Source organism: Opisthorchis viverrini, assembly GCF_000715545.1.
Source record: "Opisthorchis viverrini unplaced genomic scaffold opera_v5_297, whole genome shotgun sequence".
Taxonomy (NCBI): domain Eukaryota; kingdom Metazoa; phylum Platyhelminthes; class Trematoda; order Opisthorchiida; family Opisthorchiidae; genus Opisthorchis; species Opisthorchis viverrini.
In genome coordinates, this window is record NW_008751954.1 from 260167 (window position 1) to 274520 (window position 14354).

Here is a 14354-nt window from a genome sequence, read left to right on the forward strand (position 1 = left end):
TTGCTAAAGTTTTCTTCACCAAAACCGGATGGCAGGAGGGTGTCCACGAATGAATCGATGACAGCGATTTAAACGACGTCAAATCGTCCGATCTCATAGCGGAGGAACTAAGCGGCTATGCGTTAAAGGCGACATCTTTAATACATGTGCGCCATTGATTGCGCGATTGTGCTATGTAGTCAGTTACCAATTACTGGCGAACTCCCCATCGTAGTCCCCATAGAAGATGACATCTTTCAACGTTACTGTGTTCACTGGTCAGGGCTACCATACTGCGCGGTTAGAACATAGACTGACCATTCGCGAACTACACCCATTTGTATGAAAACAGACTGGCTATCTTTAGACCTCTTCTACTTTGCATACGGTCGGACGAAAAGAGTCCTGCGGAGCACGCACCCAAACGGGCGTAACTTATGGGTAGTGACCACTTCCGTGATGAATATATTCTCCCAAATCCGTCCAGTTTAGCTCAGTACCACAAATCTAAGATTGGCATCAGGCCTGGGGTTGCGTCGATCATGACTTCACTATGCAAAAGGTGTTGGGACTGCGCCATATATCATTTCCTCTCCGACCATCTTCATTTTTACGAAATCTGTCACTGAAAAACAAATACTTTGCTGCATTTACTGCTTCACAAGCAGTTTTATGGTGTCGAGGCTTCGCTCACTCACAGGTCAGTTGTGAACAAGTTCTTCTAACGAGACCCATTGCTGAAGTTAGCGAAGCCCCCACCGTTCAGGACGCTGAAGTGCACCTTCAACCTCCGCATAACAAGTTCGTTGCAAAGCGGAAGGACGTTCTATCCATAATTGTCTTTAGAAAGCGTAACCTCTCTAAACTCCCGTCGGATCACCAAAGGAACAGGAATATAAGTGGCACTCCAAAATACTTAATCCAATTAAGACAAAATCTTTCTATCATAATTCTACTTCGCGGTTCACTAGACTAGGGATGTGAACGCTGGAATACCCCGGAACTACAGCGCTAAGAATGCCGCGACGAAGACCTGGTATATGCAAACGATATTGTTTTCGTTCGCGAGGAAGAAAAGGTCCGGGGCTATTTTATGAATCAGCCAATGTCATACAGTCATCACATCCAAAAAGTGTGGCCATCCTCCCGGACATATGGTCACTGAGCACGTCCCCTACAACCCAAGCAGACACCTGATGTTGAAGGGCGGTTCACATATCTTGGAAGTTGAATCAACTCCGACTAATGTGACGGATTAAGGGAACAGACCGAAATTGCAAACTCCAATTTGAAACACCTCAACAATACGTGGTATACGTCGAAATACCACGACGTATGGTATACTTCACCACAAGCATTTTTGCCATATGGTCGTGAGACGTAGTCTTTTGGATCAACCGAACAGGACTATTAAGTCTATGATGGCTGTTGTCTCAGAGTGATAACTGATGCGGAGTAGTACCAACTAACCCGCAACAAGTTGGTTAGAAATTGAGTATTTGGTTACGCGGCAGGACCCTCATTGTGTAATTTGTCTAAAACTATGGTCTGTATTGACTGGCTTATGTATTTGACACGCAATGTCTGCAAAAAAATCATTGAGTTGTAACATCCTTTCGGTGCCTAGCTGTCACGCCATTCGAAGGAAGCTCTAGGGTTGGGATACTGCCAGGTTTCCCAAACCCGGACGGAAGTAGGTAGGTAGAGATTGGGTTCAAACCACAGACCTTCCGGTTAGTAAATTCTCGTTCCAACCACTTGAGCCGTCGCCCCACGTTGGAGTTATCTTGAGACCTTCCGGTTAGTAAATTCTCGTTCCAACCACTTGAGCCGTCGCCCCACGTTGGTACCAGTTATCTTGGAGCTGTCACAAGGTGACGGGATGGTCAGCACATCCACTTTCTGGACTGCTTCTTATGAGTATTGGTAAATCTTTGTGGAGTAATCATCAATTGGAGGTGATAATGACCAGAATGCTATTCCGATGAGTCTCACATTCAGATGCATTTTCAAGGTAGGATTAACCCTTAATACATGCCATTCTAAGTACCCTCTGTGAGTTTTGCCATACCGAACAAGCTTTCATTCGTCCCTTGTGAGTAAGGCCAGAGTTACTTTCGAGACCGGATGCCTTTCCTACTTGAGGACTAGAAATTCGAGGACAGTTATCCAACTTTTCACCAGTAATAAAAAAATTGTTCAGCTGTAGCACCCTTTCGGTGTCCATCTGCCATGCAACCAGAAGGAAGCACGAGGGCTGGGCTACTGCCAGGTTGCCCAAGCCTAGACAGGGGAAGTTAGGAGACAGAGGTCGAGTTCGAACCGCGGACCTGCTGGTCAGTAAATTCGCACACAAACCACTGAGCCGTCTCTCCCCCCAGTTGTACGCGCCAGTAATACGATTCATAACCAATTTCGATACATAGACCAGTGTAATCATCTTCGCGGTAATGTGGGGAGATTTGGTACTATTCAATTTACTTGATTTACAGACATACAGAGGTAAATCGCGGTAGTGGAGAGCAACAGGACAGTGTTTTCCCATTGTTCTTCTGCAATTTTATCTATAGTTTTACAATTTCTCTACGCTGTTTATTCGATACACGATCTAAAGTGACAAGCACGGTCTGGTGGGTTTCAGAAACATAACCGCTCGTCCAGTGCACCTTTGGTCAACTATTTTTCCTCAGGGACGATCTTCAACAATCTTCATTTCCAGCATAAGTGCCTTGATCTTTTTTAAGCGTTGATATCGGGCCACTATTAGTTGTGACCCTGCGTGTCATTTGTTCACTTTGTTATGCCGGTTCCCTCTTTTCAGATATGCAGAAACTGGAACGTGAAGCACGCATATGCAGGCTATTGAAGCATCCAAATATTGGTTCGTTGTTTTTATCCCTTGTATCTGTCTCTGTATGTCTGTGTATATTTGATACAAGCCGATTCATGTGAGAAATGAAGTTGTCGTATTCCACAGATTACGATGAAATAGCTTTTTATTCATTGACGTGGTCTTCCATGGCCGATACGTCATTGACTGCCTGGGGTTATTGATGCTTACCGTTTTCGGTCTTCCACGAACTCACTAGACTCGGATTATAGCAGGCTTTTTAACCCAATCGTTTCTCCAAAATAAAAGAATCATATGTCTCATCAGTGGCGTCCCTTCAAGCTGCAGCTGCTTCTCAAAACAAAGAATGCACAAAATACTGCTAGTGTGCTCACATTTGATCAGGGACACACTGGAAAAGCCAGATATAGTTGAGAAGCGCCGACCCTCTGATCAGCAGCTCGCCCATAATTTATGAATCGTATCGAGTTGCTGGTGAACCATGTGCTCCAAAAGCATTGAAATATTTCATTAGTTCCTATCCCATATTTCCTGTTTCACTTTTGCCTAACTCTCTGCAATGTGATCGATGGTATAAGGTAGGGGATGAAAAACTGTGAACCGACCGAAGTGTCCCCTAGGAGGTGACCTCTACTTGCGAGTAACCAGTAAACGAGAATTTCAAATAAAACGTTAAATATGTATGGTAGAAATCAGTTGTGACGTTACTCATTGTGGCATCAGGGTGTTTTAGAGTTTATATGATGCTTGAGCTAAAAATCCACCCTAGTCTTATATGTTATAAGACGGTGAATAGTTTCGAGTTTTCCATTTCCATGATTTATTTGTAAAATCGAATGACCTGTTGTAGGTGGGAACATCTGTAGTACATCGTTCACTACTTTTGGTGATGAGGTGGTACCCGGCGTTAAAAATCAACAGTTTTATGTCAGTCAGTTGTTGCTGTTCTTTCATTCATCGCCGACGAAAACCTTCGTTTTTGGAACACCCGTAGCCATTTGTCAGTTGTCTCTTACTCAGTCGAACTGATTTTCGTTGATTCTCTTGAGCATTGACGCCAGCAGTAGTGTTGTTCAAAGGAGTCACATGATTCTAAGACCGTCAGAGGTTTAATAAAAGCCTCCCAGCGGATTTCGACAGTTTATCAGCCGGTTTATCAACCACCAATGGTCTATTTTGGCTTTCGTGTGTGTCTCCGTGAAGATAAGCGATTGGTGTGTGAACTTTCCCGTCGATGGTATAATTAATGAAGGCTGGATGTCTTCAGTTCGGCAGCTGGTCCAATTTTGCCAAGCATTAGAGTATATTAATCCATGTCTTTTGTTTTCGTCACTGATGGGCTACCCTATTTTCACTTCCCCAAACTCTCGTTTTCGGAATGAATGCCAAAACCGATTGCTTTTTACTAGCCTTCAGTTGATTTACTGTGTGTTGTCGCAAAAAGCCAAAACACAGGAACATTATACGTTGCCTTCCGAGATGCCTCAATTTACTTGGGTCCCCAGTTTCAATGCTAGTCAGTCTGGTAGGCAGTATAATTACTGAGGTATGTATGCATCTCATTCTGCGAAACAGTTCGTTTGACGAGTCGAGTAGAGTGTCCCCTGATCAGAGTAATCCCATGTTAATTTGTACGCCATATAGCAAATTCGGCTTTGGAGCAATCCAAACTTACTGGTTTATTGGCCTCCCACAGCCAGAAAGGACCTATTCCTCCCATCTTCTCTCTACCATAAGAAGAGACTGAGTCGAGTGTAGACAAAACCCACTTGTATCAGCCCTAGGAGATAGGTTCTTCCGTGTTTTCGCCTCTCTATCACACATGTATTAAGAGGGATCCAAAGCAATATAAGTTCCAAGTTGGGCGGGCAAATCACAGGAAAATAACTCATGTCCTTAACTGCCTGCCAGAGTAACTCCTCTAAGACTGGGTGCGTGTTTGGATGAATGGTCTGTGAAGTTTTACTGAGGCTCCCTTACCTGCCCGTTTAAACTTATCCTTATTTGCTTCCCTTACAGTCCGCCTCCATGACAGTATTCAGGATGAGGGCTTTCATTACCTTGTGTTTGATCTGTGAGTCCTTTTTTATTTTGCCTTTGATTTTTTCTTTTACCGTCATGAACAAAAAGTCCACTTATCTTTACGCTACAAAACGCAGCTATTTATTGAGATGACCGTTCGGTTGTTTTAAATTTTCATGACACTACATTTGTATAGTCTGATGAGACAAAACATGGGTTATTTAACTCTTTCACGACAGCTAGGTATTGGTTCCTTTAGCTACCTTGATCAATGATGTGAGGGAATCAGCGGTGATATCTCCTCGATACGCATCTGCTATACAATTCATGATAATCCGACGCATGGTAAGTAGGCCTATATCTGGCCAGGAGCGATTACAGAAATATAGATGTATCTAGAACCGCACGCAATCGTTCAGCTGCAGCACCCTTCTGGTGCCTAGCTGCCATGCCATCCGAAGGAAGCACGAGGGCTGGGATACTGCCAGGTCACCCAAGCCTAGACAGGGGAAGTCAAGGCACAGAGGTCGGGTTCGAACCACGGACCTTCCGGTCAGTAACCACGGTCTAACCACTTGGCCCATCTCGCCCCCAAACCGCACGCAGTTATGCTATCGAAGTCTGATGGTTTCCAGTTTGACACTCATCTCGTCCGGTTGCTTCCCATGAACACCTATCGTCCATTGGACTGGCTACACTGTGTCGGATTGCGGTAGTATTTGGCTACCTGAATTAATCACAGTACTACGCGGAACTTACCAAGGGGTAAACTGAATAGTGCTGGCTATCAGTCACCCGAATCAGCACCTTTTTAATATGAACACGTCCAAATAATGGCACACAAAGATCAGAGACCGATTAACTGCGAGATCGCCTCTAAACGGTGCCTAGAAATTTCTCATCGATCAGCGTCGGTACACATCGAGAAATAGGTGTTGAAGGGGTTTTTCTCGAGGCCAAAACGTACTACCTTCAATCAAAGCTGAAAAGATCCTCCGAGTTGCAGGCCGGTGTGCGGTGACGACAATCATTGCTGTTGTGAAATACAGGAAGATAGGACAAGTCCTTCGGATGAATTGGGGTCACGTTGAAAGAACGATACCTTGGTTCTGGTGTTCACACATCAGGACCGAATATTTTCCTACTTCGACTCCAGAACATCGGTTCAAATCTGTGCTTTCAGTGTAGAGCACCGTGGTTATTGTGTATATCTCTGTTGTGAATTGGGCGGGTCATATTTCGGATCTGAACCTAACTGAAAGTAACTTCTTAAAATTTCATTAAGGCATGTTTATGAACCATTTCCAGTTGCATGCTGGATTGCACGCTAGATAAAGTACTCTTCCATAATCGGACTGACTTTCGAGTCTTGTAGCCGACTTACACGTACGAATGGCCCTGCTTATTACGTGTACAAACAACAACCCACCTAATGCTTGTTTGTTAATAAGCTACCCGATAGTCAGTCACATGAGCACTGATCAATTCGAGGACGTTAGGTACGTGCTTGTGTTGGAGAGTAACATTTTGGTCTGCTAACGTTTCTTGTATCTGGCGTGCTGTGTGTGTTGGTTTGGTATTTGTGCATACATGTATGCATGCGTGTCCTTCAAACAACAGAGCATACATTATTCCCAACCTCTATCCAGTGGCCAGTGAACAAACATGTGTCGGGAGCAGCAAAGCGAGCGACGTGTGTACGTTCAGAATGCCAAACAAAGGCAGTCGACTCACCACCAATTGATGTGCCTTCTTCAATGCCGTCCGTTGTATTTGAATTGGCCGTTTTTTGGCCGTGTTATTCATACTACAACGGACTGAGCTCTTATCCCTGAGGTGCATTGTAACGAGAAATACTTATGAAGAAGGTTCAGGTCAACGGATCAGGAATTCATATTGTCAGCCATTGTGTCCCACCACCGTCGATCGAACATTCGCGGCTGGTGAATTGGTTTGACAAGTGCTTAGGCAAAGAGCACGAAGTGAAGTTTCGTCTTGCTACTTCTGTCTTACTGGGATATGCTCTTAGCCACTGCAACTGATAAACGAGAAGCGCAATGTACTCTATCGCAAATTTAATGCGAATATATTCCTGGGTATTTACTGGTCCCCACCACATTTTACGGATTTTAGTCAGACACAGTGTTGTCCTCGATATCTACCATTGCACTCATCCCGTACGTCGCAAAAACGACGGAAACACACATAAACGTGGCAGTGTACTAATGGACTCCTCTGTGGTTTGAAAGGTGTCTCAGCGTACAGCCAGTATCAAGCTAGTACACAAATGAGCATCGGATTCTTTAGTGTGTTAGTTGAATGCGCTGGCGGATGTTCTACTTCCTTACATTGCCTTCCGACCTTGTTTCCTCGGCGTCTCGATCAGTTGCAGGTAACACCGTGGTTCCGCACGCTGCCGTGCATAGACCCCCTCACCTGCTATTCCTACGGATATTGTAAACCGAGACAATCGTACCTACAGTGTATGTAGACAAGAGAAATCAGAACGTTGCAAAATATAGTCCCATCAAAAATGGATGTAAATTGTTCATTCTCTCCTGACGGTCATCACAGCTGCTTGTTTAATGCGCCCTACCATGCGACCGGTTTTGTCAACCAACCAATTTTCACAGGAGTTGGATACTACCAGTGTCTCTGGCTTCACCTCGTTGACTTGTTTTTTTGAATAAATAATGATGATATTAACCGATTATCTGTAACATGCCTTCGGTTGTCTAGCTGTCACACTACCTGATGGGAGCATAGAGTTTGAGATACTGTTAGGTTGCCTAAGCCCACAGAGGAGCAGTTAAGGTGCCTGGGTTTGGTTCGAACCGTGGACCTTTCTCGCCTTAACCAATGTGCTTTCTCGAACCTGTTCTTAAAACTCCAAATTTAATAAGGTGCTGATTTTCCTCTCTTTTTTTTAGCGTGACGGGCGGTGAATTGTTCGAAGATATTGTGGCACGAGAGTTTTACAGCGAAGCTGATGCCAGGTTAGTTTTTTTCGGAGTTGGTTTTCTGTCTGTGATGTACCGTGGGTGAGTAATTGTGCCAAGTATAGATCAGTGGGCCAGTGAATTCAGCTTTAATCTCATGCAGTTGAGGTTTATTCACTCGGACTTCCGAGCTTTCTAGTGCACATACACGGTGGACTTGGAGTGTTCACGGAACTAGAATTTCGCTAGAGACTTCTCGATCGCAACGAGACAGTGATGGAGAATTGACTAGCAGATGTTCGTTCAGGTGTAACATCCTTTCGGTGCCTAACCGCGATGCCACCCGAAGGAAGCAGATGTTACAGGGTACTAGATGATCATGTCAAACTGCCTTACCCATACGTGTGTATCGGTAGAGAGTTTTTTCATAGGGAATTTGTTGAATGTACGCGTCAAGTGAGCACCAGGGTTATGGTTTATGCATTTTTCAGTCCAGAATAACTTACTACTTTGATAAAGTGAACCACTCTCGTGATGCATATTGGGGCGTTCATGAATTTCCCTTCGGATTTTTGTTTGAGTGTTATCCCTGCTGCCGTTTAGGCCACCAAAATATCCACATGCGTGCTAGGCATGGTGATGTGGCATGTAGTAAGTCGATATCCTCATCACACACACCAACAGAGAAGCACCGCCGTTAACCAGCAGGGTAGACCATTCTAACATTTGCGCGGGCTCGACAATCGCCCCAATTCTTGGGCACTTTGGGCGGCAGAAGACAACTTTGTTGCTTGTTGCGGTTCGCCCTGAGGCTCGAGGGGATCATAGTTGCCTTCCGTAGTTGATGTCGGACTCTGTTTCTGATGTTCGCAATGAGTTATGAGAAGGTTGTCACACTTCACTAGTTTTGGCCGCTTCTTATTCCGCCTTTCGTTAATCTTCTACCTGTCCGGACTTATTTTTCGTTTCTACAGCAAGTGCATACTGTTTATCCTTGATGCTGTTCACTACTGTCACGAGAACGCCATCGTACACCGTGATTTGAAGGTAATGATGGTTGTTCTTTCCTAATGAACGCGTATGTTCTGTGCTCAAGCAAACATGACGTACACGAGCGCGTGTTCTAACTCCCATCTATCAAGTTTGCTTGACACATTGCGGGTGATTGTGTACATCGAGTCTCTAGGCTTTATTCGCAGTGTTTTGAAAATTTTTGGCTTCTTACACTCGCTTTGCTCCGCTTCCGATATTCTTGATTATTCTACTCCAAAGTTCAGCTAAACTGATTTGATTTTGGCACTGGACCACAATTTTCTGCCACCTTTGTCCTTTCAAAGTGCGACTCTGTTCGAAGAGACGTTCGCCTCTCTATTTCCTCGAAATTTATGTGGGAAAAGTGGGAACGGGTGGGAGAATTGTATGGTTTGCAACATCAGATGCCATCCTGCACCATCACACTAGAGAACCCAGTTTGAGTTCACCCTGGGGGAATAATCGCATAGCAATCATTCGGCGTTTTTGATACAAACCGGCCGACTCATGTCTGGAAGGTGCAAACGCAACATATGGTGTTGCTTCAGGTACCCTGACAGTATCGCGCTTGTGGTGTTGATTGGTAGCCATGTTGCGGATAGGCGTCACGGCCAGACAATTGGACTTATATGAGCCTAAGGTATGCCTTAGGTCTGGCTTGCAGCATAAAGACAAGTTCAAATCGTTCAATCAAGCGTTGATTTGATAATTCCTCAGTATCCTTCAACAGAGGCCGGGTCTAGGGTATCTCATTCGTTCACTCGGCTGTTTCCTTGGAGTTACGAAATGAACGTGTAGTTCTGTTCTTCTTGCATGCTTTTCCCCATACTTGTTCCGAGAGAGGCAATGGATGACTACAGTTGGGGGTGGATGGTCACTCAGATATTAACAGTGAAATCGGTTGTTCAACACGTGACATAGTTCCAATAAGTTCCGTGCAAACTATTATAAAGTTGTTCTAATAAGTCCTTCAACTGCTCTGTGAAGTAAACCTTGTTTCATCGAAATCGTCTAACCCTCATCTTCCCATGAATGGTACACCCTGTGGCAGTTTAACATTTTCTAAATTTCACAAATTTAAGCTTGCATTCTAAACGTCTGGCCACCTTCGTCTTTATAAGCTACTCTGACTGATACTCTGGCCGGTTTTTTTTGTGGGAGTGAACTGTTTTCCGAATTTGAAACACGTAATCCAACACCCGCGCATCATTTTGTAAAAACTGCAAAAAGCTGGTGGTGATTTCGGAATGACTTCTACACAAAATGCTCACTTATCTTTGGCAGATCTTATCCCCTAATCCAGGTAAAATGGAACTCACCAGGAGGTTTTCTAACGTTTATCGCGATTTGATTTGTAGGTTCCAAATAAATTTCTTGGGGCACTCGAGGAGCTGAATATTTTTTTCCACATCATAAACGTCTGGCCACCTTCGTCTTTATAAGCTACTCTGACTGATACTCTGGCCGGTTTTTTTTGTGGGAGTGAACTGTTTTCCGAATTTGAAACACGTAATCCAACACCCGCGCATCATTTTGTAAAAACTGCAAAAAGCTGGTGGTGATTTCGGAATGACTTCTACACAAAATGCTCACTTATCTTTGGCAGATCTTATCCCCTAATCCAGGTAAAATGGAACTCACCAGGAGGTTTTCTAACGTTTATCGCGATTTGATTTGTAGGTTCCAAGACTGATTATTCGTATTCTGGCTCTAATATTACTCTATGCTTTGTAAAATGGGATCAGCCAGCCATGAAGTTTCTACCATAAGCTACTGTAACATGCCTAAAAATGCTCGCACCCGCCAGCCAAAAGGGTGTTTAGTGGAAAGGAATTCTAGGTTAAGGCTATCCATCGCCTTTAGGGTAAATTCAACCTTGTTTAGGATAATATCGATGTTTTCGGCTCCGTCGAACAAGTTAGAGGCCGGCATTGCACGGGCTTGCACCCGATTACTCACGTCGTCCAAAGTCGCTTTACAAACCTTGATATTATGTTATTTTGTATCCTTTCTTGTTGGCCAATTCATTTTTTGAGGAACATAATCCTGCACTCTGAAGTGTTAGATTGAGATAAGGGATTCGATTTAAATTGCACGCATGTTACTTGTTTTGTCTTCTAATGGCGACTGAACTATTTTTGGGAGATCCTACTCCGGGGAGATTTCTGCAACTGAATTACCGTTTACTGCTTTGCGGAATACCAACCTCATGGTAGGTGAGGCAGGCACTTTGTAGGTTTCGCTGCGTGATTTCTATGTTGGGTGACTTTTCAACCCGCAGAACGCATTTTGAACTGCTCTGGATATGAACAGTGGGGAACTGGCGAGACCCTGACTTGGTAGTGGTAGCTATGAGCCCTGAATGCGCTGACTAACCCATAACGATGTATATCAGTCGTGAGGCACATGGACGGCCTTAACCATACAGTCATCTGCGCTACCGCATCAGAGCCATTGACTTCAATGAAAAGTAAATAAGTAATAAATAATAAAAAAATAAAAACTCCCAGCTGCAGCCTGTAAGTTACTTTTCTCCAACAGTCGCGTTTACTCTCTTACTGTCTCTCCTATTTCTGATGACATCACATGGGACGACTGCTCCTTGTTTCGTAATCTTTCACTCTTCAACGAAACCAATTTGAGCCCTGTTTATAGCCTCCATTGCACTTAGGTTCCAATCCTCTCCATTGAAGATCAGTTTTCCACAGCCATCCAAAACAGGACCCACAAGGACTGATTTTGTTCACAGGTCGACATTTTTAACCGGTTATTTCTTTTATTTGTATGGTACAACATTCCCGTGGCCAGTTGTGTCAAAACCCCGAGAAATCATTCGACGCGTGACAGGGGTTTGCTTGAATGCAAGTAGGAGAGACAAATAAGCGTGATTCCGTCTTCCACTGCCATTCTAGTGGAATAGTTATGCTATTCGCGCGACACGTCGCTTTGATTTCAGTTTTTTCCCAACTCACGCTTTCGCCTGTCAACTCCCGCGTCAAGAGATCGCGAAACGAATGCAGCTCTTCTGTCTGTCGTTTGCTGTTTCAGAGAAGGTTGATTTGTAATTACACTGCGTGTTATGAAGCATTTTCGATCAATATGGTTATGGGTTTCGCATACGATAGTTGGATAATGTTTCCCTAACCGTGTTTCTCACTGCATAATCTGATGATCACACGCAATCCACATAACAGGTGCACTGCTAAAGCATGATCTCGAGAATTGGTGCTCTTAATGACTGGGTGTGGCTTTTATACGAGTAGAAAATGCAGTCAATGGAACTATTGGCGTGCAGCCGTGCAACCTTGTAATGCTACTTCCACTAGCCCCCGAAGTTTATCGCACAACATTTTTCTGTGTGTGTGTGTGTGTGTGATGAACGCTTCATTTTAGTGCTATCGCGGTCATCGTTGATTAGGTGCCCCATCATTTCCACATAAACTATAGGCTTTGTAGGTTCATGTTTCTTCATTCCCGTACACTATGAAGATGAGTTCTTGGTTCAGCTGAACGCAACGTAATCAAGTGGATTACATGCTTTCTGTGTGATTCGTGTTGCTGTTCTGGCCTCTCAGCAGCAGCATATTGGTCGGTCAGCGTTTCCTCAAGAGACCAGAAATACCAAGCACTGCGGTCTAGAAATCACTGGCCAATTCATTCATTATATTCACGGTGTGCAGTAGCGAAGGTGCAGGTTCACTTGGGTAAGCCTGTTAGCCTGTGCGCTTCATACATAGCTGGATGTGACATATCACCGTCCCCCAATCGGATAGCCTACTCTTGGTCCGATGTGCTCACGTAGCTACTACTCTTACTTCACTCTCTTTCCCATCGGCGGTCTCGATTTTGCGGCACCATTTCTTCGACACTCGAGAAACTGTCCTTCAGAGTGTATGTTTTTGGCAATGAAGCTGTTGGAGGTCAGTCCAGTCGATTTCCTTGTTTGGTCAGGTGGACCATGCCACACACGCATTCTAATCACTCTTCCTTTCCCTTGACATTCACTAAACGTCTGGTACTAGGGCTCCTAACAACTTCGGTCGCCTTATTGCGCTTCTGTTTCAATCTGTTTATTGCAGCAATTGTATGCAGCAGATCATTGAAAGCGTGAACTATTGTCATCAGAATAACATCGTTCACCGAGACTTGAAGGTTGGTCTCACGCGTTCTGCCCCACGCTGCTTTTCCCACATCCAGCATGTCAGAACCTGCAGCTGGGTTGAGCTTGCTTAGCTCTTTGTTTCTTTTATTTGAATCCTGGTTCAGTTTTTGCTTTCTACCGAAGCACAAGTCCGCTTCTGCATGTACTTGTACTGAGCACTGTATTCCAGCTAGATGTTGTCGTCATCCTTTTGGTGACGCACTGTACTCTGACGCGATCGTTCGAAAGCACACCTTGACTGTTCCGTTTTTTTGTCCTCGCGACTCCGTATTACAGTATCATCGCAATGTGGCGATATTCATGTATAACGAAAGCACACGGTCCACGTCGGTGACAGAATCCGTTTTCTGCATGCTCACAGAAGGGTTTTAACACTTCTGCACTTCACATCGTCTTCGATATTCGACCTCGTTTTCTTATTGTCTACCGTTTCTTTTAGCCGGAAAACTTGTTGTTGGCTAGCAAGTCTAAGGGCGCTGCAGTGAAGCTGGCCGATTTTGGCCTCGCCATTGAGGTTCAAAATGACCAGCCACAATGGTTCGGTAAGTAGTAACGCATGTGTACCCCCCTTTTCAAGGTGCAGCTACTTGATTCAACATTTACCCAACGCGTCTGTCAACCTGATACTGTTTCCAGCACTCACTGGCTAGTTTCCTTCGGTTCGCAAAAATTTGGATGCTAATCTGAGTTGGGCGCTGACGACAGGAAAAGCTTGAACAATTCGGAATCTAGCTCGCGAGCAGTGTAACGGAATATGGTGCACGAACAACTGCCACAAGCATTCTACTTTCTCAGTACAGTGAAACTGGGAAAAGCGATGTTTATTACGACTAGTTGTGGGCTCGTACTCAGTTAGACCAATTTGTCGCTGACGATGTGCGAGCGGGGGACACTTCCATGTGCTCAAAAAATCACTTTGTCTATGACTGAAACGGCCATGCTTTTGATCAAATTTAGCTTAATTTGAACCGAAATTTTCGTCTGAGGGACCGTGGACTTCAGTTCATGCATTTACACAAGCCAGTAAACCGCTGGTCAGCCGACGACTTTTCGCACAGGACTGTGAACTGGCAAATACGGTCCAGATGCTACTAATTAACATTCTTATTTAGTCATGTAGGCAGGGTGTATCGTGCGTTTTACTGAGAGATCATGGCGTCCGGGCTAGGTTTCTAAATTTGAAAAAAGCAAGAGTAAAGCCACTGCTGGTGCTTGAGACTGAGGTCCGATTCAATTCTAGATCATCATGAATCTTTATTTGTTTTCATAGGGAAAGAGGAAGTCATGCTCTCCTGGTGTGTAAATCCACTGTCTGCTTTCCGACTAAACTTCGTTATCCACTAAGTTCGCGTATCCAACCATCACGGCA

At 44.5% G+C, this 14354-nt stretch overlaps 1 protein-coding gene across 1 annotated transcript in view; it reads left to right on the forward strand.

The window, feature by feature from the left end:
• Positions 1 to 14354, forward strand: part of T265_09682 (hypothetical protein) — a gene marked incomplete at both ends in the record, with an annotated part of 84391 nt that overhangs the window by 21021 nt on the left and 49016 nt on the right. Inside the window, 4 exons of the mRNA XM_009175837.1 lie at positions 4850 to 4904; positions 7783 to 7848; positions 8766 to 8838; positions 13425 to 13527. Of these exons, the coding sequence (XP_009174101.1) occupies positions 4850 to 4904; positions 7783 to 7848; positions 8766 to 8838; positions 13425 to 13527 (297 nt within the window). The remainder of the gene's footprint in view (positions 1 to 4849; positions 4905 to 7782; positions 7849 to 8765; positions 8839 to 13424; positions 13528 to 14354) is intronic.